The sequence below is a fragment of the Rutilus rutilus genome, assembly GCF_951802725.1.
Source record: "Rutilus rutilus genome assembly, chromosome: 20".
Taxonomy (NCBI): Eukaryota; Metazoa; Chordata; class Actinopteri; order Cypriniformes; family Leuciscidae; genus Rutilus; species Rutilus rutilus.
In genome coordinates, this window is record NC_140225.1 from 22478610 (window position 1) to 22502674 (window position 24065).

At 37.4% G+C, this 24065-nt stretch overlaps 1 protein-coding gene across 5 annotated transcripts in view; it reads left to right on the top strand.

The window, feature by feature from the left end:
• Positions 1–24012, top strand: part of LOC311279387 (uncharacterized protein) — a 190672-nt gene extending 166660 nt beyond the window's left edge. For 4 of the 5 annotated variants that reach the window (XM_084390838.1, XM_084390839.1, XM_084390841.1 and 1 more), the window contains 10 exons: positions 47–91; positions 870–914; positions 1027–1089; positions 3283–3318; positions 7172–7216; positions 7679–7831; positions 14371–14437; positions 15351–15494; positions 18604–18681; positions 22705–24012. In XM_084390838.1, coding sequence (XP_084246964.1) covers positions 47–91; positions 870–914; positions 1027–1089; positions 3283–3318; positions 7172–7216; positions 7679–7831; positions 14371–14437; positions 15351–15494; positions 18604–18681; positions 22705–22817 — 789 coding nt within the window. In that variant the 3' untranslated portion in view covers positions 22818–24012. Of the gene's footprint in view, positions 1–46; positions 92–869; positions 915–1026; positions 1090–3282; positions 3323–7171; positions 7217–7678; positions 7832–14370; positions 14438–15350; positions 15495–18603; positions 18682–22704 lie in introns of those variants that run through there. The other variant, XM_084390842.1, reaches the window with a different exon arrangement.
• The last annotated feature ends 53 nt before the right edge of the window (positions 24013–24065 follow it).

The following is a 24065-nucleotide window of genomic DNA, read 5'->3' on the forward strand; positions in this document are numbered from 1 at the left end:
TTGCATTGAAGATTCGACTTACATGAGTATGTCTGTGTGTTGTAAGGGTGATCCTGGGCTTCCTGGTCCTTCTGGTCCTACTGGTCCTGCTGTAAGTCATTCTGTTGTCATGTTTCTGCTTTCAGATGACACTAATACACATTAAACTGTATATTGTTTAGGCAATAAGCTACAAGCAATAAAGGTAGTAAATAAATAAAGTATAGTCACAATTTTCACAATATCAGTGTCACAAATTTAATGCATATTCTAATTCAATACACACACAAAAAAAAGTTTGAGATCAACATACATTCTTAAGCTAACTTTAATAAAAGCTAAATATAGTAAATATTAAAATATATATATATATATAGGCCAATGATGAATATCGTGCATGTTCTCCATATTTTTACATTTATATAACCTTTACATTGCTTTTACCTTCGTTTGATTCTTAAAAATACATGTAACCATTAGCAAATCTCATTATAAATATTAAATTTCCATTCTGTACATTTCAACTTTACTTGAAGAATTTAAGTTTTTTTTTTTTTTTTTTTATATTATTATTTATTAAAACACAATAGTATATATCTTTTATCAGCCATAACATAACATTTATTATCAGCTTATGAGTATTGTTGCAACCCTATACTTTATGCTTGAAGATATACTATACTCACTGACAAGAGTAGCAGATTTTCAGTTGTAATGTATCTTACATTGAAGCTGTAACGTTTAGTGGTCCATCACAAGATATATGTTCATATCGCGTGTGAATTTTTTGATAAAATCAGTGCGGGTGGCAGCTGTGTCCCCAGCCTGCAGGTGGTTTAAACGGACACCAGGTTTGAGGTCTAACTCTTTCTCTCCTTGTTCCTGCGAAGGGAAAGCCAGGTCCGCGTGGTGAGACAGGGATCCCTGGAGAGCCGGTGAGATTTGCTTTGTTGCTTGTTAGCTGCTGTCAATCATATGGCAGGTTTTGGCAGCAGGATGATGCGAGACTGATGATGTCCCATTTTCCCTCTTTGTCTTTCCACACAGGGAGAACGAGGGCCTCTTGGAGAGACTGGCTTCCCTGGACCCGAAGGGCCTCCTGGAGCCCCTGTAATCAATCTTAACATTCACATGTAATCTGTAATGTGTAGCCTACTAATGCACACCTGCCTGTACAGCTGAGGTTTTCAAACATCTTTATGATAGGACGCCCAAATATCATAATCCCCTTATTAGGGACCCGCATCCTAAAATATAAAGGCATCTGTATATTTTCAGAACAAAATTTGAAGATTTATTTAATTTTATAATATATATGTATTTATAAGGACACTGCGTCACGTAATGTATGTAAGGTTACGCAATTTTAAAAGTAGCTGCAATTGTGAGATTTTCAAATAGATATGAAAAATAAAATCTAAATGATTGAGAAATATATGTAATTATGAAAAGTTGCAATTGTGAGAAAGTCACACATAACTATTTAAATAACCTGAAGAGAAATGATTAGAATAAAACTATATGCAATGTTTTATCAAACACTATTATTTTTTTATTTTTTCAGTGGACCCTTTTGTGGCCCCCTGGGTTCCCTGGATCTACCTGCAATCTACCGTTTATGCTGAACCTGGCTGTGATATACTGTCTATAACATTGAGTTCTCATTAGTTTCTGTCCTCTGTTCTCAGCTCTGTGATCTTATAACAGATTGATCCATCATTTGATCCAGCCTTGAATTGCAGACCAGATTTAATTAACTGATTAGTGTGCTGATTGATTCACAGTTTGACTCGCTGTGGATTCACAGTTCAGACACAAACATTCTGTTGGGGTTTATTTTTCCTCAATCCTTGATTTACGCTCACCGGCCTGTGGTTTAATGCAGAGTCTAGGCTGTTTTTAATTTAAGATCCCAGAATGCTGAGACAAAACATTGTAAACAAGCATCAGAGATATTAATACGCAACTGGATATATGCAGGTTTTGATTGGCTGAATTACTATGATTTCTAATATAGTGTGATAGAGCGGCATGCACCAGAGCTCCGTGTTAGGTTCTTCTCTATAAACCACGGCACCTCTTTTCAGCTGTAATATCTCATTTCATAGCACAGAGTAATCTCTTCATATACTTCACAGCTCTGTGGTGTTAAACCCGGCTGATTTGTGCTATGGTAATGAGTGCAGTCACTAGCGTAAACATTTGATTGGCTATCTCAGTGAAGAGACATCGGTCTCATATAATTGCTTTGTTATTCGCACAGCCATAATGCCTTCAGCACCTCCGCTGTATACACAGAATTCCCCTGAGGAGTTCCTGTTTCTTCCACGGGACGTTTAACGATTTATTCCTAGTTTATCCAGCTCAGTTCCTAATTGTTTGCACTTAACCTTAGTGGAACGGTGTTTGCTAAGCTAACTACAGATACAATCTAGACTACATCAAAGTTGACATGTTGGCTCCAAGAAAGTATTCAGATACTTTAGACGCAATTAAAAACGCATGGATGACATTGCATTAGATGATACAAAATATCAAAGCAAGTGGCTTTTATTTTTTTCTAAATGAAAACAGGACAACACTTTTTTTCCACCTCCACTGATGAATCAATCACAATATGACCAGGAATTTTGATTTCATATTGACATCTGATTTCTATAGAATTACTTTTCCTGAATACATTTTAGCTCTTAATGTGTTTATCATCACATAATATAAATGAGTGAGTAAAGTTAATTGTGACTTTCTCACAATTGCAGCGTTATTTATCATAATTTCGTCTATTTTTCAACTCTTTATATAAAATTTCTCATTTGCAACTGAATACCTCAGAATTGCAACTTTATTGTTTAGAGTTGTAACTTTAGTTTTTAGATTTGCAACTGTTTTTAGAATTTCTACTTTTTCAGAATTGCTATTTTTTCTGTCAACTTCTATGTGACTATACTATTATAGTTTAGTTATTATACTATTATAGTTTTTATTAATATTTTGAATTAGTGTTTTGTCAAGTTTTTTTTTTAAATACAGTATATGTTTTTATTACAGTATAAGGTTTTTATTCATTTTTATTTCATTTTTATTTTATTTTAGTTTACCAAGTTCAACTAAATGAAAATGAGAAGTGCTGGCTTTGCAACTAGCTAAAAAAAAAAAAACGTATTTTATTTTATTTCAGTTAACATTTATTTTATTTCAAGCAACACCAAAATAAATTGTTTTTATGGTTTTAGTTTTAGATTCAGTTAACTACAATAACCTTGGATTGCAAAGATTGATGGGAATGTTCTGTGTCCTCCGCAGGGAAGGCCGGGAAAAGATGGAATTCCAGGCTATGAGGTATGTAAGTGTACAGTATATGCTTTTGAGAGAGCTTTGACTTCAGCTGTATAATGTTAGTAGAAAATTAATGCTTTTACTTTAATGCATGCAGCATCTAATAACTTGTGCCTTAATATTTTGCCAGCGAGTTAGAATAGTGGCTTACAAAGGCTCAGTTCTGTGCTGGTCTATGTTTATCTCTGTCTCATTCGATTTCTTTCTTTCCCAAGCAAATAAAAGCCCAACACCAGTCATTAGTCTTGTAAAGTTTTCAATAATAAGACCGCTTACTCACTGCTAATGCTCTCCAGTGTGGATAAAATCCTGCCCATGAGCCATTAAATCATGAATAATGCATGCGATCACTAATTAAATGTCCCCTACAAACAGGGTTTGTAGTTTCGAAAGCCTTGTCACGTCAAAAAAAAAAAGTTGTGTTCTCTGATGCCTTGTCACAACAGAACGCATGTCTAAGGCTGAACTGCGTGACAAATCGCACTTCTGCACTTTACAGCAGCAAGCAGACACATCAGAGAGCCGCCAACACACAAACGCACATATATAGACGTCTCCATCAAAGACTGACAAATGCGGTAAATACAGCATACATCTGCAGATCTTAATGAGGTGAGCAAGAAAGAGCTGAGGATGAGTCAGGAGTCAGTTTGCTCAGCGGCCATCTTGCTAACATTCATGGGCAGCTATTTTCTATAGAGTGCAACAGTGACCGCCCACTTTTTCAGTGGCGTTGGAAGTATTATTATTTTTTCATTCATTTCTCCCATAGGGATTTCAGAATAGTCTCTGTTACAGCGTTATAAGCCATGAACCAAGCCAATCAGCTACGAGGTAAATCATAACCTTACAAACTTTAATTTGAAGCAAAAAATATTTGAAAATCGACAAGACTGTGTACGTAACGGCTTTAGTGAGGGAAAGAACTACAATCCCATGAAGCATTGCAAACAGCTAAATCAAATTAAAAACGATGGAGAAATATAAAACTACTCATTTACAAATGTTGATTTTATCAACATAAATATTTTACGTTATTGCAAAATATGCCTATATATTAAAATACTGAAATATTTTGAGAGTGTATGGAGACTTGATTATGTTCGCAGTGCTTCATGGGATGGGTGAGGCTAAAGAGATCTTTTGGCTCATTTTGTTTGTTTGAATTCTCTGATTGGTGTAATTTTCTGTACAGCATCATGGGTAATGGAGTTTTTCATCATGAATTCCGATGTTAAACAATTATTTTAAAACTAATTTGAAATAATGTCGGCTGACGGCTTTTAACAGGAGCAAATACTATCAGTTAACAACCTTGTAGTAAGGCTGTCTTTAAAGGTTTATAAGTTATCGTTAAAAATCTATTTCCCTATGGAGAAAATGAGAATTTACTGAGAAACCCAACTGTTGCACTCTATAGGCTGTAAAGGTCTAGCGGTGCACCCAAAATCACCCTCTGTCTGAGTAGGTACTGCATTTGAATTTGAACTTACTTTGCGATCATTAAAAAAGTATGTTCTATATAGTATGAATGTGTGTAGTTTGAATGTAATGTGGACGTACTACATCCACCATGCTGTCATTATCACATGACCTACCAGCGTTAGTTACGTCGCTTCACCTCCATTTATAAATCCTCTCCCGTGGCCTCATGGTATAGTAACGTGTCCATCGAATGCGCACTTCAGTAGAAGGTCATCCGGGGACTTTTCGCCTACTTTTTTGTCGAATACTATGAATTCTGACATAGGCCTACTACTCTGTTCGCATACTGTTTTTCGCATGCTGTATAGTAAGGAATAATTAAATTCTATATTTGATTTCGGATACAGGTCTAGCTGGTTAGCATGTTCAAGTTAGCCCCTGCTGGTTGATTCCGTAACTACAAAATCTTGCAGTAATAATATTTATTTTAATTTTAGTTTACTTTTTAGTAATTTGATGTGTTTTTGTCAGTTTTATTAGTTTTTGTTTTTGCTTTTTATGTTTCTATTTAGCTTTATTTTCCAGGTTTAGTTTTAGTACTTTATTTTGTTTCAGTTAGGTGCCAAGGCAGCATTTCTAATTTTTTTAAGTTTAAGTTTTATTGACAATTTTTGTAATATTTTATTTTATTTTAGCTTTATATTCCACTTAACCAAAGTCATTTTTAATAGTTATAGTTAAAGAGGACCTTTTATGCCTTTTAACATTTGTAACTGTCTTTAGTGTGTTATGTTGCTGATGGAGCATGAAAAAGGTCTGCAAAGTTACAAAGAACAAAGTCACTCCAAAGGGAGTAATTCTCTATATCAGTAAGCACTGTTTCTGAACTCCCTCGATTGTAGTCTTGAGTTTTCTTCTGTGAAAATACCCGTCACAATATTCCTCATTTAAATAATTCCTGCCCAAGGCATACGCAGTAAAAAAATGAAAAAAATTTTTTTCCGAAATACGCTTAAAGCTGTTGACCAATCACAGCACACTGGTCTTGCCAACCAGTCAGAGCGAATTGAGCTTTTCAGAATTTGACAAAGGGCATAATAGGTCCCCTTTAACAATAACAACACTGGTCGTCATTCGTGACATCATTTCCTGCATTTCACGTGGGTTTAGTGGCTAACTCGAACTGACTCAAAACTGCTTGGGGTCAAAACTGAGCTCCCATGACCAAATATGGTAGAATTTGAACCGAAATTTTCGACAACTGGCCCACCTTTCCCCCCTTTATGCCATCTCTGGATGAGTCAAAGGTTCAAATGGGTGCAGATCATCGGGAGGAAGTTCACTGGCCTTATTTTCACTTTCATTCACGTCACTGTCTTCTCAAATGGCACGACTGTGTGTTTGGAGGGTGTTGGACCCCTCATTGAGAATTTTCTCTATTCTCTCCCCCCCCCCCCCCCCCGCCTCCCTGCTTCGTTCATGGATGGCTGTCTGTTTCTTTCGGTGGTGCAACAGTGCCATCTAGCAGGAAAGGAAGTTTCTCAGTTCTCTCCTTTTCATACTTTTCCATCTCTTTTATGGCAGGGGCTGAGGGAAACACAATTCAGTGGGCACGGTGATGGCTTTAAGCTCTCCTCATCAGGAGCCTGGGAATAGAGAGGAGGAGAGAGAGTGTTAGACATTGATGGGGGTGTGGATGAAAGCAGATGGTTGTGGATGCTTTCACAAAGTGCCGCCCGCTTTAGAAACGCAGGCTAGATTGCATTTCTTTTTTGCTCGGCTGCTGTAATCCAGCAGGAGAATTTGATACAGAGATGTTCCCTGAGGAGCCAGTGGGAGCCGTGATGCGAGAGAGGAGCAGAGATAGATGGGAAAGCAAGGGGAGAGTGGTTTTGGAGTACAATGAGAGGTATTTCTCAACAGAGCCCTCTCAGAAGAGATGGAGAGAGAGAGAGAGAGAGAGGAATAAGAGAATGAGAGATCCAGAGGTTCACGGCTTTGATGAGTTTGGAGAGAAAATGGTCATTTGTAAATCCACCGAGCTCTTTCACTCTACTTTCGACTGAATAGCTGGAAAAGTTGGGCCATTAAAGCAGCCAAATAATTTCATTCCGCTAATGCAGTTTGGGAGCAGTCTATGAAAAATTGTGCGGTTTAGCTTGTCTATATGTATGAGGGTTTACTTTGGGGACCAAAAAAAAAGTGCCTAGACGTTTACTAAATCTGACAGAATCACCTTTGGAGACTTTCTCAGATGGAAAACAAAATTGAGAAGCTAATTTTGTGTATGTATAATGTGTGTGTGTGTGTGTGTGTGTGTGTTGGTGTGTATGTATGCACTGTATGTAAAACGCAAAATTAACCATCAGATTATTTTTATGTCCTGTGACACCTTTTCCTCCCAAATTTTTCTCACTTTTCATTTTCACAGGGAGCCACAGGCAGAACTGGAGACAGAGGCACTAAAGGAGAACGGGTACGATTTTCATATTTTGTTTTGATGGATCACATAAAATATAAAGGTTTATCAGTGTGACCATTATTTGTGTGCCAGAATCCAATTTCATGTGTCAGAATAATACACCTGTTCAATGATGTTTTCAACTTCTGAATATATATTAATTATGTTTTTTAAAACTTTTTGTTACCCAAGTCAAAATCACTGTAGTGTAACTAGGAATTAGGAAGACATTTTTGTTGTCATGTGACAAGAAAACCATAAAACATAAAATATCACAAAAAAGAAAACATATCACTTATCAAAGTAAACACATTTAAAATGTATACCTCTATTAATGACTAAAAATCTCTAAGCTGCATGTAGATCCCCTTCTTTTCATCATGCATTGAATGTAATACAGCCAAGGTCTATTATCAGTTATGGTGAAGGAAGCTCCCAATAGCCAGCTTGTGTTCTTTGTGTTGTGATGTTTTGCAGGGAGATCAGGGGATTTCAGGAGAGAGAGGAGTCCAGGGAGAAAGAGGGAAACCTGGAGACAGAGGGCCCATTGGTCCTCAGGGGCCGCCTGGTGAGAAAGGAGAACCAGGCTCACCTGGATCTTCAACAACACCGGGGACCGTCAACCTGTTGGTATGCACAATATCCTACTGTTACAAGCCATAGAGACAGAATGTAGTATTTGTGAAATCAAAGTTTTAAAACTCTTTCCATTTTTAAAGACTTCACTACACTTATGGAAAGATTTGAGGTTGGCTTTCTTTAGGACTCTACTAATGCTGAGATATTTACACTACTATTCAAAGGTTCAGGGTCAGTAAGATTTTATTAATTTTTTTGGTTGGGAAATAAACTGGTTATAAATTTGGTTATATTAAATATGTATTTTTATCTTATTTTACCCATAACTATGATAGTTGACTTGTAAATCTCGCATCTCACGCACATTACACCTGTGAACAGCTGCATAAGGTGTGTCTTTATGATTGGAATCTTAAGATGGTTAAATACCCTTTTAAGTACACTTCGCAGCACGCTTACGGTTGAATGGAACCATATACCCTTAAATAAGACACTATTTGAGGGAAAGCCATTTGAAGTGGTGTCTGAAACAATAGTGGATGTATAGAGTGCCCTTCCGGTGCACTCACTGTCCAATTCACTCACTCGCTTTCATTCACTCCCTCAAGTGAACTATATTAGTGGAGTAATGTAGGGAATAGTGAATGAGGGGGTATGGGGGAGATTTCAGACACAACCATTCAAAATTGGGAACCTCTGTAATGTATTGTATATTTGCCAGCAAATGTAACATTTTAACTGCATATATAGTATATTTGAATATTTCCAAAATGTCCATTGTTTCCTCTGGGAAATATTTGTTGATTTTTTTTAATTATTTACTTTGGTATATTTACTGGCAAGTTATGCTTTCTTAATATTAACAGTTTCATACATTGTAAAAAATCATGATGAAAATGTGTGTATCAAATATGATAGAGCAGGAATTTGAAGTATATATTTTTTTTAATAATCATTTACATTTTTACATTAAAATTTAAATTATTTTAAAAAAGTATATATATAGACCCTTTCCAAAAAATTTGAATATCATGGAAAAGTTTATTTATTTCCATAATTCCATTCAAAACGTTAAACTTCCATAGATTATAGATTCAGGGCCCACAACTTAAACGATTTCAAGTATTTAGTTGTTTATTTGTCCATAATTTGGGCTTCCAGCTCATAAAACCCACGAAAACAGGATTTCAAAAAATTTGAATATTACATGAAATCACACAGTAATCACACAGTGATACCATGGTCATTGAACCAGGTTTTGGTTATTTTGGCAGTGTGGGCAGGTGCAAATCCTGCTGGAAAATGAAGGAAGCATGAAGTGCTCTGAAAATGTCCTGGTAGACGGCTGCGTTGACTCTGGATTTAATAAAGCACAGTGGACCAAAGTCTTCTTTTCTGATGAGAGCAAATTTTGCATCTCATTTGGAAACCAAGGTCCCAGAGTCTGGAGGAAGAATGGAGAGGCACACAATCCAAGATGCTTGAAGTCCAGTGTGAAGTTTCCACAGTCTGTGTTGGTTTGGGGAGCCATGTCATCGGCTGGTGTTGGTCCACTGTGCTGTCCACTCAGCGCAGCCGTCTACCAGGGCATTTTCAGAGCGCTTCATGCTTCCTTCAGCAGACAAGCTTTATGGAGATGCTGACTTCATTTTCCAGCAGGATTTGCACCTGCCCACACTGCCAAAAGAACCAAAACCTGGTTCAATGACCATGGTATCACTGTGTAATTACTGTGTGATTTCAAGTAATATTCAATTTTTTTTAAATCCAGTTTTCGTGGGTTTTATGAGCTGGAAGCCCAAGTTATGTACACATAAACAACTAAATACTTGAAATCGTTTAAGTTGTTGGCCCTGAATCTATAATCTATGGAAGTTTAATGTTTTGAATGGAATTATGGAAATAAATAAACTTTTCCATGATATTCAAATTTTTTGGAAAGGGTCTATACTGTATATATATTTGTATTAATTTTATTTCTTTTTAGAACATATTTTGTTGAAGGTTTCAATAGCGTGGTTAAAAAGAAATAATAATTAAAATTTGTTCCTATTATTTCATATATTCGTGTGTCAGGCTTTTGCAAGGTTAAAGAATTCACATCAGCAGAGATTTACACCAATAAAGCAACGGCTAATCATTGGTTTGTGATGCGAGTTTACATTGAAGCAATATGAAGGCACATCAGTGGTACTTCATGAAAATACAATTTGACTCAAGACAAGTACATCCCATTTGAAAACAGATTTTCAGAAGCTGTGGTCAAATAAACTTTAGGGCCTTCAGCAGCACGAACACCCACTACAATCAACTGTGCTGCTACTCCATAACCTCCAGCAATAAACCCTGTCAGTGACTGCACACTCTTCTAGAGGTGGAGCACATCTTTGACCTCAGTAAAGATCCGGTTGCTGGCTTTTCTCCCAATCTGCACCGGCCTCTTGGCCCCCATCCCGAATCCATAACCACGGGGTCACCCCACGCTGTTCAGAGGGCAACCGTCATTGATTGCTTTGTTGTGCATAACACACGCGTGAACACTCTAGAATAAATAATTAGTTGCTCTGCATAACAATAATTACCCACACATGTTCACAAACCCATTAGCCTCTGAAAAGCGCAGGATGCAGCAAATAGCCGCCCGCTGCGATGCCTATATCCAACGCTCAGACCCAATCAACCAAACTCACGGGAGGGAATCTTTAGGAGTGTATAGTGTGTGTGTGGCGGGGGTGGAAGGATATAGTAGCATCAGGAGCTCTACTCAACTCTATCTCTGTAAACCACACACACACAGAGCAACAAACATTAATGTTCTTTTGAAGGCGAGCTGTTGTTATGGCAAGGTTGTGAGGGTTTTAAAGGAAAAGTTCTGTTATTATTTATCCAATCCTCATGTTGTTCCAAATCTTGCTTTTTTATATAATGAAAATGAATGAGAACAAGAGCTGTAAAGCTTAAAAAAAGACACAAAAGCAATAAAACTGGCAAAAGAAAGAGTGCTGAACTTGTACGCTATTATTAAAAAGTTTATGGTCAGTAAGATATATATTTTTAAAGAAATTAATACTTTTATTCAGCAAAAAACCTTATCAAAAAGTGACTAAAGACATTTATAACATTACAAAAGATTAATATTTCAAATAAATGTTTCAAAAAACAAATTTCATTTTTTAACATTAGTTAATATATTAACTAACATGACCTAACAGTGAGCAATACATTTGTTACAGTATTTATTAGTCTTTGTTAATGTTAGTTCATAAAAATACAGCTGTTTAATCAAATGTGAAATTAATAGAATTGAATCGAATGTGAATCAAATGTTTCCACATTGATAATCATATGAACATTTCTTGAGCAGCAAATTAGAATTTAGAAACTTATAACAATTAGATATTAGAATGATTTCTGAAGGATCATGTGACACTGAAGACTGGAGTAATGATGCTGAAAATTCAACTTTGCCATCACAGGAATGAATTACATTTTAGTGTATTAAAGGACAAGTTCGGTATTTTACACTTAAAGCCCTGTTTACAGATCCTTTCTGATGAAATAGAACGGTTAAGATTAAATTTTGGACAAATGCTGCTGTCCCGAGAATTTTAGGTTTCTTTCGCTTTCCCCCCCACCAGTAGACTGATTGTATAGGTGCACTGGAACAGTCCTTCCTAAAACGCATTAAACTTTCGTTTACAAAGACGTGAAACTCACCGAGTGTGGTCAGGGGTGTTCAATGATATGCTCACACAAAAATCGCTGCAAAAGATGCTTTCCAACAGGTGTTTTACCATTCGTTGTAAAACTGTGGACCTATTTTTTCCAAACGCCTCACACCCGAACATTCTTCCGTTGAGAGCTTGAATAATAGACACTCCAGCCCAGTTGGTGGCGATAATGCACCTTTGCCAATTGCAAGCAAACCACTGGCATTACGATACCGCGACTGCACTACAGAAAGAATACAAACAACCCCATTCCAGTTTCCGGCGGCGGAGTAATACCGTACCTCACAGCACATCCTAATACAAGTCAATGGAGTTGGACAAAAACTATGATAAAACCTGTTGGAAAGCATCTTTTGCAGCGATTTTTGTGTGAGCATACAAGTGAACACCCCTGACCACTCGGTGAGTTTCACGTCTTTGTAAACGAATGTTTAATGCGTTTTAGGAAGGACTGTTCCAGTGCACCTATACAACCAGTCTACTGGTGGGGGGGGGGGAAGCGAAAGAAACCTAAAATTCTCGGGACAGCAGCATTTGTCCAAAATTTAATCTTAACCGGTCTATTTCATCAGAAACAATCTGTAAACAGGGCTTTAAGTGTAAAATACCGAACTTGTCCTTTAAGATAGAAAATAGTTAATTTACAACATAGCTCTTTTTGCTGTAATTATGATAAAATAAATGCAGGCTTAGTGAGCATAAGAGACTTATTTCAAAAACATAGAAAAATCTTACCAAATGTCTGTGAGGAACCCAATAAAGTTTGAGTCATGAATTGGTTTGTGATCTGAATAAACTGAATTACTGAAAAGATTTTTCTTTTTCTTCATGAATCAAACATCACAACTTCCTCTTGAAATCCTTTGAGCGTGCCAAGACGAGCAGTGCGGATATAAAGTTTTCTTCTTTTTTTTTTTGTGAATAACACCTTTGATTATGTTTGCAAAAAGAAAATTCACCAGAACCCTCTCAAAGCAATCATTAATACTTTTTTCCCAAGGTCAAATGCATGAAATCAATGATCTAATCACTTATTTATTTTTTTGTACGTTTAGTGCTTTATTGCTACCAACCTTGTAAAATTGCCCTTCCTTGACACTGTCTGCAAATACTTTCTTGTGGAAGTCAAAATGATACATGACGCTTATGTTATAATGTATGAAAAAAAAAAAAAATCCTAGCTTTTGTGTGTGCCAGGACTTTTTATGATACTGTGGTAGCATCTGTTCTTTTCTAGGCTGTGGTATGTTGGGGTAGTGGGATTTCTGAGAGGGATAAAATAAGACTCCTCAAAATGATTAGGAAGGCTAGTTCAGTACTGAGGTGCTCTCTGCCCTCTGTAGATGTAATTGGGAAAGAAAGGATGGTGAGAAAGTTGTCTTCCATCATGAATCCTAAATCTCACCCCCTCCATGAAACTGGCTCATTTAGCAATAGACTTTTATCCATGTTGCTCAAAAGAGAGATTGTGGGCCCTATTTTAACAATCTAAGTGCATGGTCTAAAGTGCACGGCGCAAGTGCACTTAGTTTGACGATGGGAAAAATGGTCGGCGCACCCGGCGCATGGTCTAAAAGGGTTGTCCCTATTCTCTTAATGAGTAATGGGTGTGTTATGGGCGTAACGTGCAATAAACCAATCAGAGTTTCTTTTCCCATTCCCTTTAAAAGCTAGTTGCGCTCGCGCCATGGCGGATTAGTATTTACATGGCGGAATTTGCAAGCGGAAAAATTTAACGCTTCAGAGGAAACGGATCTGCTCGTGCGCGAGGTTAAAGCGAGCGAGCAGACCATCTACAGGACAAGCCGGATTCCACCATATCTTTATGTAGCTACACAGTAATAAACTTTTACAATGTAATCCTTTTATTTTTAATATTTGGCATGTTTGTGTGCTCCTGCACATCCCTGTGTGTGTAATAAGCAGTGTACGCGTGTTGTGGACCCGCCTATAGGCTCATATTACTAAAGCACCCTTTAAATAAATAAAAAAAATACTGCGCCATTGACTTTAGACCAGGTTTCAGTTGTTTAATGGTGCAGTCTTTTTCAGTTGCCTCAAAATAGCAACAATGCGCCTGAACACACCTCATTTTCAGACCAGCTCGTTTTCAGATGGGCGCAAATGCATTTGCTATCTAAACAACGTGGCGCAGGACATGAAAATGATAACTGCGTCGGGCTGAAACTAGCAAAAAACACTTGCGTCGCACCTGGCGCCGCATTGTGCGTGAATGATAAGGCCCATAGAAACTGTTTAATCAAAGTTGATCATGATTTGTTGTGTACTGTGCTGTTGTGTCAAACGTGTTTGGTTGGTGTAAATGTTTTTGTTTATCTTTATGTATTAAACTTGTAGTATGTGTTGCTGCTGTGACATGAATCAAAACAAATCAAATATTGAAGCCCTGACACAAGTCATGTTAAAGGGTAAAGGGTTTTTAGACTGATCGCTGAGATTTTCAACCTGAAAGTGCATTAGCGTTCAGGTTGTGCTCGCGCAGCCCGAGGCATTGAGTGTCGCAGGGGCCTCTGAGCGTTTGACTGAACGGCCTTGAACTGGGAAAGGTATGTTTTTGATTAGATGGAAGAGGTTTTTTTTCCTACGAGATTTTCTTCAAAATTCAGGCCTTCTCCCGTGTAGAGCAGTGATCATGAATGGCGGGATGCTTTGAGGAGAGATGGTGATTACGCCATTATGTGTCATCCATCCCTTTGCCTCTGAGAACATTTCTCAGCATGAATAAAACATGAATCACTGCCATTTTGAAGGTGCACTTTTTTAATCTGCAAATCATGTTGTGCTGATGTTTGTTTTCCCTCTGTGTCTTCTTTTTTCCACTTTCATTTCTGTTTTCAGGGAGATAGAGCTGCCTTGGAGGAAATTAAAACATTCATCCGAAATGAAGTATTGCGTGTATTTGAAGGTACATCATCTGCCACCACTGAGGTGTTTTCACCAGTAGATGAGGGTTTCGGTTCTTTTCATGTATGTTTGTGACAAAACTTTGTTAAGACATTTAAAAGGCACTTGTCAACATTAACAGTACTGCAAATGAGCTTTTTACCAGATGGGCTTCAAAAACGAGAACAGTTAAGATAAAGTGGAGTGACTTTTAATGCATTACCAGCTTGTGTTTTAATGTCAGCTACTACAGAACTTCGACCTTAGACTTAAACTAATGTTTCTTGAGCACCAAATCAGCATATTAGAATGATTTCTGAAGGATCATGTGACAACGAAGACTGAAGTAATGATGCTGAAAATTCAGCTTTGCCATCACAGGAATAAATTGCATTTTAAAATATATTCAAATAGAAAATGGTTGCTTTTAATAGTAATAACATTTCACAATATCACATTTTCTGAAATCATTTAATTTCATTCTCAATTTTGTCACATATTTTGCGTACAGTTTTCTGTATTGAAATGGTTAATCTGGTTTTAGTTTTCATTTTTATCATTTAATTGATTTATTTAATTTTGGCAGAAAAATGCCTTCCATAGTTTTTACTGTATTTTTGATCAAATAAATGCAGACTTGGTGAGCATAAAACACATTAAGAGTACTGAAAATGAGCAGTAAATTTATTATAATTTTTTATTCCATATTGTTTATTCCATTTATTTTATTATTATTTTTTATTGAATTTTTTAATAATTTTTTTCTTTTTATTATATTTATTAAAATTTTTATTTGATTTGATTTGATTTGAGAAACAATTTGACATTTTGTTAGCTGACAACTCTCTTCCATGACTTTAAGATATATGATGTATAATATAATATAATATAATTTTATATAATATAATATGGAATCTTAATTCTGCTTTTTTCAGAGAAGTTTTCAGACAGTTACTCTTCGCTGCAGAAGACACCAGCAGCTATATTAGCCGCACAGGCTCGACAAGGCCCTCCGGGGCCACCGGGTAACGATGGCTCCCCAGGACCCCCCGGAGAGCCAGGACCTCCAGGCTCCCAAGGTAGGAGCCAAAACCCAAAAGACTAAACATATTATGGACCTCTTTACGCTGCTCCTACGATGATCTTGGCTCACACAAAAACACAGATGCGCAAGACCATGATTTATTTATATGACTCATCCGTTTCCCCAGTATTAAGCTAAGTTTTTTTGCTTGCTTCTCAAGGATTCCAGGTTTTTTCTCTCTCTATCTCTCTCTTGGTGTAAAAGTGTGTGTTTATGTGTATGTATTGTATTTGGATTTACTGTGTCGGCTGCTCCTCAGATGATTGATTGAGTTACGATGAACTGAGCAGGTCGAGGTCATGTTGCTGTTTTGGCCAAGTCAAGCTTTGAACCTCAAGTTTTGATAAAAAAGCTGAGGAGTAAAAAAAAGGAGTCAGCGTCTATTATTTGAGCCAACACTATCTAGCTCAGAAGACTAGAAAATGAGCAAGACGGTAATGTCCTTCCTACACGCCATGCAAATAAAATGGCCGTTGATTGGAATATTATGCATGAGGGCTTCACAAGAATCTTTCCGGCTACGTCAGAGAAGAAAGAAGGCAGATAGCTGCATGACAAAGTGGCTTATGGTGCCGAGAGCCCTGCGGGACATATGAAGACGGATGAAGAACCGGCCCAGAATAGGTGAATGTAATATCACCCTGGACAGACTTGTGAGAGCAAGAAAGATAAAGAGAAGTGAGCGGATGGAAAAAAAGCCACGCAATATCTCACTTTGTTGGATTAAACTTCGCAAAAAAAAACGAAGGGAAGTGAGGAAAATAAGCAATTCTGAACATTCATCAAACACTGGCAACTAATGTCCTTCTCCTCTAGGGTTTCTCATTAATAATGACTTGCAGTTCCCGATCCTGTCTGAGTTCCTATGGACCCTTAACCATTAGGACATGATGCTTTTCAAGATATTAAACTATATGGTGTACATTTGAACTTCTAATAATTGATGTCCATGCAAAGAAAATGCATACTTTGGGCTGTGCTGAGTGCGTATACACATCTGTGAAGATTGTATTATTTATATATAGATTGTGTTGATGCATTTACATGAGCGGAGGAAGCTCTGAAATGCTCATTTCTATCACTTTAATATGTATTTGTGTTGTGTGGCACATTTAACTGTGGATTGTGCTTTTGGAGAATGTTGGAGAGAAATGTTTCTCTGCAGGCACAAGGAAAACAGGGATTTTAACCCTGGTAAATCGTTTTTTTGTGTGTTTTTTTTGTCAGATGTTGACGTCCACCTCAGTGTGGCTTGACAGTGTTTGCGGGTAATATTTCCTCATTATTCCTCGTCATCCTCCATTGGAGTCTGTCCTCCTTTCAAATCCTCAATTTGGCCACTTTTTTTTCATGTGATATGCTAAAATATATCACTAAGAAGACAAATATCTCTGCGATCTTGGATGCTTTACACGTCCGAGTCACATTAATTCCACTCAGGGTCAGTTTTCTCGCTAGTTAAACTAAATGAGAATCTGCAACATTAATACGTCTTTGTAGGTGTTGCTCAAGAACGCCTCCAAATGCTGGTGTTGAATTGAAATGCTTATGCTTTTTTATGTCATTTTTGTGCCTTTTTTGGATGCCGTTTAACTTTTACTTATTTGTATTTATTTGAAATATATTCTTAAAATGCATATTGTTTCTTAAAATGCACATGAACCACATATATATGGTTCATGCGATTTGAGAGTCGTATAACATCATAACCTCTAAAACTACTTATGCAACTGTTTTACAAAGCTCAAGTGTAATCAGCCATGCTTTTGTATAACAGATTTTTTTTGGGATAACAATTTTTAATCCCTTTGTAACATTATTTAATTTTTTTCATTTAAAGGGTGATGAAAACCTCTAACTTGGTTTCATTAAAATGTATCTAATTGATATTTTACGCTGTATTTTCCTGCATGCCAAGAACATACCCGATTATACTTAATGCTGAGTGAGCAGTTATTATGTGAATAATGTACCAGGATTTTTGATAATCTCAATGCAACATATTTTTTTTTTAACTGACTGGTGGTTTATATGAGCAAATTTCATGGAAATACAATGCCATTTAATGTTGAATTAAATGTAAAGACATTTCTATAATGTTTTCGTTCTCATTTGTATTTCTCCACAAGGTTTAGACTTTTTTTTTTTCTGATTATGAAAAATGATTTTAAATGTAAGATCTTAGCAGGGCAAGTATTGTATTGCAGCTCCCCCTGCCTTATATTTGTGCAGTATGAACTCCCTCCTCGAGCAGGAGTTTGTATTGCAGTTGTTGTGAGGAAGCCATGATGTGATGCCACAGGTAGAGTCATGTCCTTCATTGGAATGCCATTGCATTGGATGAATGCATCTGAAGGTGTCGACACACTTTAGTTAGTTAGTTAGCTAGTTAGTGTGTTTGCTTGTGTAAATTAGTACCGGTCACACTGACGATTACTGCATTATTTGTCATCTCTTGGGTATTTTCTTTATTAACACCTACTGTGTTTCTCTTTCTGGCTTGGCGGCCTTAAAGGAAACGCATTACTATTGCATGTGTGTTTTGACTGGAGGCAGTTTTCTGCATGCTATTAGAAGATGATCTTATGAATGGTTTCTTACTGAGTGTGTGAAAACAAAACTAAAAGATCAGCATCAGCTAATGCGTTTTTGTTTGTTCGTTTCGCCTGCTCGCTGTGTGTGACATGCCGTCCAGCACTGTCAGCGTTTGTGGTGCTCTTTAAATACTTTGAAAGCGTGTTTCTGATAGATGGATTTGTCATTACTCTTGAAGGGCTTAGAAGTTGTGTAATACAACAAATTTGGACAGGGTTTTATGTACCGTTTCTAGCTGTTTCCAACGAACTTTTTTTTAAAGGATGCACTTCTATGGAATTGTAAAGTCTGAGATTATCTGAATCTAGAACAGAATTGTTTGGATGTTATGTCTCAGCTAAACTAAGATCCGTCAATGCTTTTTCAAAGATGGTAAAGATGGAATACAGTGAAAAGGATTATGATCAAATCATCACATGACAATTACTCCCCCCTGTTTAGATATATAAAGACTAAATATATGTATTCTACATCTGACATTGGGGTTTTTGTGTGTTTCACCCCTGCAGGGTATCGAGGGCAGAAAGGAGAACGAGGTCAAATGGGTTTAGGAATTCCAGGAGCTCCAGGCCCAACTGGCCCACCAGGTAAAATAAATACTTTTTTTTATTTATAAAATAAATTTTACTTTTTACATTAAATTACTTATTTTTTTATAGAAATAAAAACATATTCTTCAGCAAGAACACATTGGGCCCTATCTTGCACCCAGCGCAATTGACTTTGTACACCGACGCATGTATCATTCCTATTTTGCACTTTTCCCTCCACGTCGGTAAGTTAGGAAATGAACTTGCACTCCCGGGGGCGGTTCAGCGAAAAGAGGAGGCGTGTTCCGGCGCAAACGTTCCCTGGTGCTATTTTGCAGGTTTAGAAAACAATTCCGCCACTGACCAGGAAAAACATACATGGCACGTTGCGCATGTTATTCATATGCTATTTTAAGGGCGCATGCTTGGCCATAATCAATGTAGCGTGTTCACAACGCACATGCACTTTGCTTATCTCATCTACACACAGACGCAGCAGTTCTCATTTTTAGAAAACCATACATTATTACCAGGGCTTGACATTAACACCCGCCAACCCGCCAAATGCGGGTGGATTTTGCTCGTGGCGGGTAACATAGTCACTCCAACTAGCCACTTTGGCGGGTTGAATAATTGTAGTCTTTTCAAAAGGCATCTGAAATAAGTGTGACACTACGACACTACAACACCCATGAGTATTAGGGCTGTCAACGTCAACGGATATTCTAAATTCGAATATATATTCGAATAGTTTTAAAAAACAGAATTTCGAAGGTGAAAATGAATATTCGAATGTGGAAAAACGCCCGCGGTAGCAGAGGCGCTGCTGTCTGCTTTGCGAGTGGGCGCGCTGCCTGAGGGGTCAGGGAAAGGTAACAGGAAGAAGCGTTAACGTTAAACAGAAACATTACTAAAGTGTAGGCTACTACTGTACTGACTGAATCGATATTGCATGAATAAGGTAGGTTAGATACAGCAGTTTCATGCACTGCAGGCTTCCACTGGTTTGATTATTTACCGTTTCATGTCAAGGAAAAGTTCCATGTTTACCACAGCACAGCTCGCTCGGAGCGTTCAATGTCGGTTCTATATACTGTAAAACTTCAATTAATGTTAATAATATTTGTTTCAATCACTGAATGAAGCCTGCTATATTACAGTCGCGACCTTAAATTGCTTGCACAAAACTCTTGATCAGCACTCAACATTTGCTTTGTTGTTGTTCATTTAAACCGTTATGCGCAGAGAGCGTGACGCCTCATTCGCGCCGACATTGACTTAACATTGAAATCACCATGGAAATCACTCGCGCCAGACGCTCTATTCGCGTTTGATGTGAACGCAGCATGAGGGTGAGGGTGAGGGCGAGAGAGAGAGTGCCTGCGAGTGCGAGTGAGCGAGCGAGAGTGAGGTCTGCGGTCTTGGCCATTATTTGATTTACTTGTTTTTGTGTAGGTAATACGTTGTCAAATGTGTTTAAACTTAAATAAACGAACTACCTATAAAAGTAGTTATGTCTCTTTGTATTAATTTGTCCTGTTGTTGACGTAATGCCCGTCATTGACAAAATGCGCAACCAGATGTTCGAATAGTTCGAATGTAGGCTATGTGTTTTTTTTAGAGGGAATATTCGAACGTCATTGTTGAGCAATTTTGACAGCCCTAATGAGTATTACATGCACACAGTGTTGCCTTGCGCTTGCGCGCTAGTGACCGACAACACAGAAACGAAGAGACAGCTAGCTGCCCTGCTGGAGTTATGTAGTATGCCGGTGGAGCTATGTGGCGACATATAATACATAATAGGCCTACATGGTTTTATTTAAAAAAAGGAGCTTTACATACAACCTTATCAGAGCTAATGATAATGACCTGTATTGTTATATATTTATGTAGTCTTGGGTATGTACAGTGGTTTTACATTTAAAAGGGTTGTAAATCTAGTTCAAGTAAATTTTAGCACGCCATAGTCAACTTTTATCAGGTAATTTCACAACAACAAAAATGTGTCTAGTAAAAATGCTGTGTGGCTAGTAACTTCGGAAAACCACTAGCCACACTGGCTAGTGAGCAAAAAAGTTAATGTCAAGCCCTGATTATTACAAGGAAAAATATTAACACACGAGGGAAATCATTATTGTGACCATGAAGATGTGAAAAAATAGGCATAAATCTAGCTTACACATTTACCCAAATTATTATACGCCTGTTTAACCGAAGCTAATTTGGGTGGGTTTCTTCCATCCCCATACAATGTCACTTCTCTGTGTTTTACGGCCCTGACGAGAACGTCGGTCTCCTCGGCTGTGAACCGCTCCTGGCATGCGCCTGGCAAATCCGCCGTTATAATAGCCAGCCACCATGGAACAAGTGCGTCTGCTCTTAAAGGGAATGTGAGATGTCGCTCTGATTGGTTTATTTCACGTTACGGCCAAACCACACCTATGAATAATGAAGCTACTTCAGACCAACCCATTTTAAATTTGCGTCGGGCGCAAGAGTCATTTATCCCACCGGTATAATAGCAACAGCGCCCAAGACCCGCCCACAAAGTTACTTGCGTTTCGCGCTTGATACTTGCGTTTCAGATCGTTAAAATAGGGCCCACAAAGTTGATCAAAAATTATAATAAAAATATATAATATTATAAAAACAATGTTTTCAATTGGTCCAAGTGAAAATCTGTAAATTATAAAAAATTTTTTACAGAATTTCACTTGGGCCAATTGAAAAATTTAGATGTGACCAGTCACTAGAAAATTTTGAGTTGGGGAGGTTAGACTTTTTTTACAGTGAAGTAATTGATGTTCTTTTCAGCTTTCTATTCATCAAAAAATCCAGAAAAAAAAACATTTATCACAATTTCCACAAAAATAATAAGAAATGCTTCTTGAGCACCAAATCAGCATATTAGAATGATTTCTGAAGGATCATGTGACACTGAAGACTAGAGTAATGATGCTGAAAATTCAGCTTTGCATCACAGGAATAAATTACATTTTAAAATATATTTAAATAGAAAACAGCTATTTAAAATAGGAATAATATTTCACAATATTACTGTTTTTACTGTATTTTTGAACAAATAAATGCAGCCTTGATGAGCAAAGGAGACTCCTTTCAAAAACATAAAAACAATCTTACTGACCCCACACTTTTGAACTTGAGTGTAAGTCCTTTGTATTTCAGCTCTAGACATTTCACAATGTTTTTTTTCCTATAGGCTTCCATTAGAGCATTAGCTTAAACACGCTTTAATCTTTGTTTTTACAAAATGAGGGATAAATTGAATTATTTTCTTTGGTAATTGACCGCATGCCTCAGATACTGCTAATGGACCTTACAATGTATTTAAACCAGAATATTCCTTAAATGCATGAGCCGTGACGCTACGTAATGAGTAGAGATAATTAAAAAAAACAAATGATCTTGTTTTTGGTTATCACTTTTAAGAGTGAGAGGTACATTATCTCTTACGTAACAGCATGTGTTTTTCGAGTTGTAAGGATGGACAAGCTGGATCAAACCCTGTCATGTAGAACAATAGAAACATTGCTTTGTGTTTTTGCTGGGGTCCAGAAAGGCCCTCGTTGCTTGAAAATACATTTCCCTGATGGCCGTACTTTACACTTTTAACACTCTTGACATCTGCAACACCCAGATAGCCGCAATTGTTTAAATTGGTGCTTTAATGTTTAACTTTTTAAAAGCTCGGGCAGATAATGGCTCTAAGCTAAACTAATGACTATGGCATTCTTTAATGAACGGCTCTTTTATCGAGGTACAAAGAGCTCACTGATTGTTCTTCAAGTGAAAAAATACAAAGGAGACTTCTAACTGTGGCTTCTTTATAATTACACGGCACACCGTTATCATTGTGTGCTGTGATTTCCCTCTCCCCCCCCTCCTCCGCTGTTAAAGGGTAACAAGCCAATGAAAAGAAATTGTATTGTGTTTATATTGTGAAATATTCTGTTGTGACCACTCTATGGTAAATCAACAACACTCCAGCAACATAGCGATGGATTTCACACAGGCATTTTCTAACTAGCAAACTACCTGTTCTTGATTTGTCTACAGGTTCACCAGGAATGGGATTCCAGGGGCCTTCAGGTCCCCCGGGGCCCCAAGGTCCACATGGAAGATGTAACCCCAGTGACTGCTTCCATCCTCACGCCAGACGGGATGGGTAGAATCCGACGCATCCTCATCAAACCTGATAAGATTCTGGAAACCAATGAACCAGCTCATCTACATAAGCTTCAAATCCTATTAAAAACAAATGTAGGATCCCTGCTGGAGGAGAAGACTCGAGCAAACTTCACCCCCATAGAGCAGCCATTGACTGGTGATGTCATTTCATTTCATCATTTATCTCCGTTTCATTTCCTATATTTGTGACCAATGCATTTACTCATTTCCCATGTTTTGTCAGTATGGTGTGAGAATTCAAGTCCTGTCGTTACACTAATTGCAATGGACAGGTTTATCTGAGGCGGGGAATGCAGGTGAAATGAGAATTTTACGTGCATTTGCTTATTTTCTTCAGGCTGATGTGAAAGTCTAGTTTTAATTAAATTGTGATGGCGCTATGCAATCTAATATAGAACATATGATAACAAACCATAAGTTAATGTAAATAACAGGCGTTTTAACTGTCTTTCAAACATTTCATTTAGTTTTGGGGGGGGGGGGGACTTTTAAAGAAGTGTACTTTCCAGCCCTGCTTGTGAAGGGAGTTATTGTCATGTTTATCACCTCAGATGCACTGATGTTACATACAATAATTAAACAGTAAATAAATCATAAAATAACTTAAAGGATTAGTTCACCCCAAAATGAAAATTTCCTAATAATTTACTCACCCCAATGCCATCCAAGATATCCATGTCTTTCTTTCCTCAGTGGGAGAGAAATTATGTTTTTTGAGGAAAACATTTCTGGATTTTTCTTCTAACAATGGACTTCATTGGTTACCATCGTTTTTAAGTCCAAATCAATGCAGTTTCAAAAGTCTTTGAAGTGTTTAAACGGGCTGTACGCGATCACAGCTGAAGAAGAGGTTGTTATCTAGCGAAACGATAGGTCATTTAAAAAATATACTATAATTTATAGACTTCAATAGTTCGGATTGAGCTGATCAACAAACGGACAGGGAACTACGTCATCACGTTGAACGCCCCACTGTTTACAATGCGACCGTACGTAGGAGGATAGTTCAAATAGTATTGTTTGCTATTATATATATATAGTAATACTATTCAGTGAATATGATTATGAATAGTATATGAATAACATTCTGATGAATATGAATAGTAGTTCAAATAGTATTGCCGGCGCCGGCGTGATTGCGTACAAGTTTAAACACTTCAAAGACTTTTGAAACTGCATTGATTTGGACTTAAAAACGATGGTAACCAATGAAGTCCATTGTTAGAAGA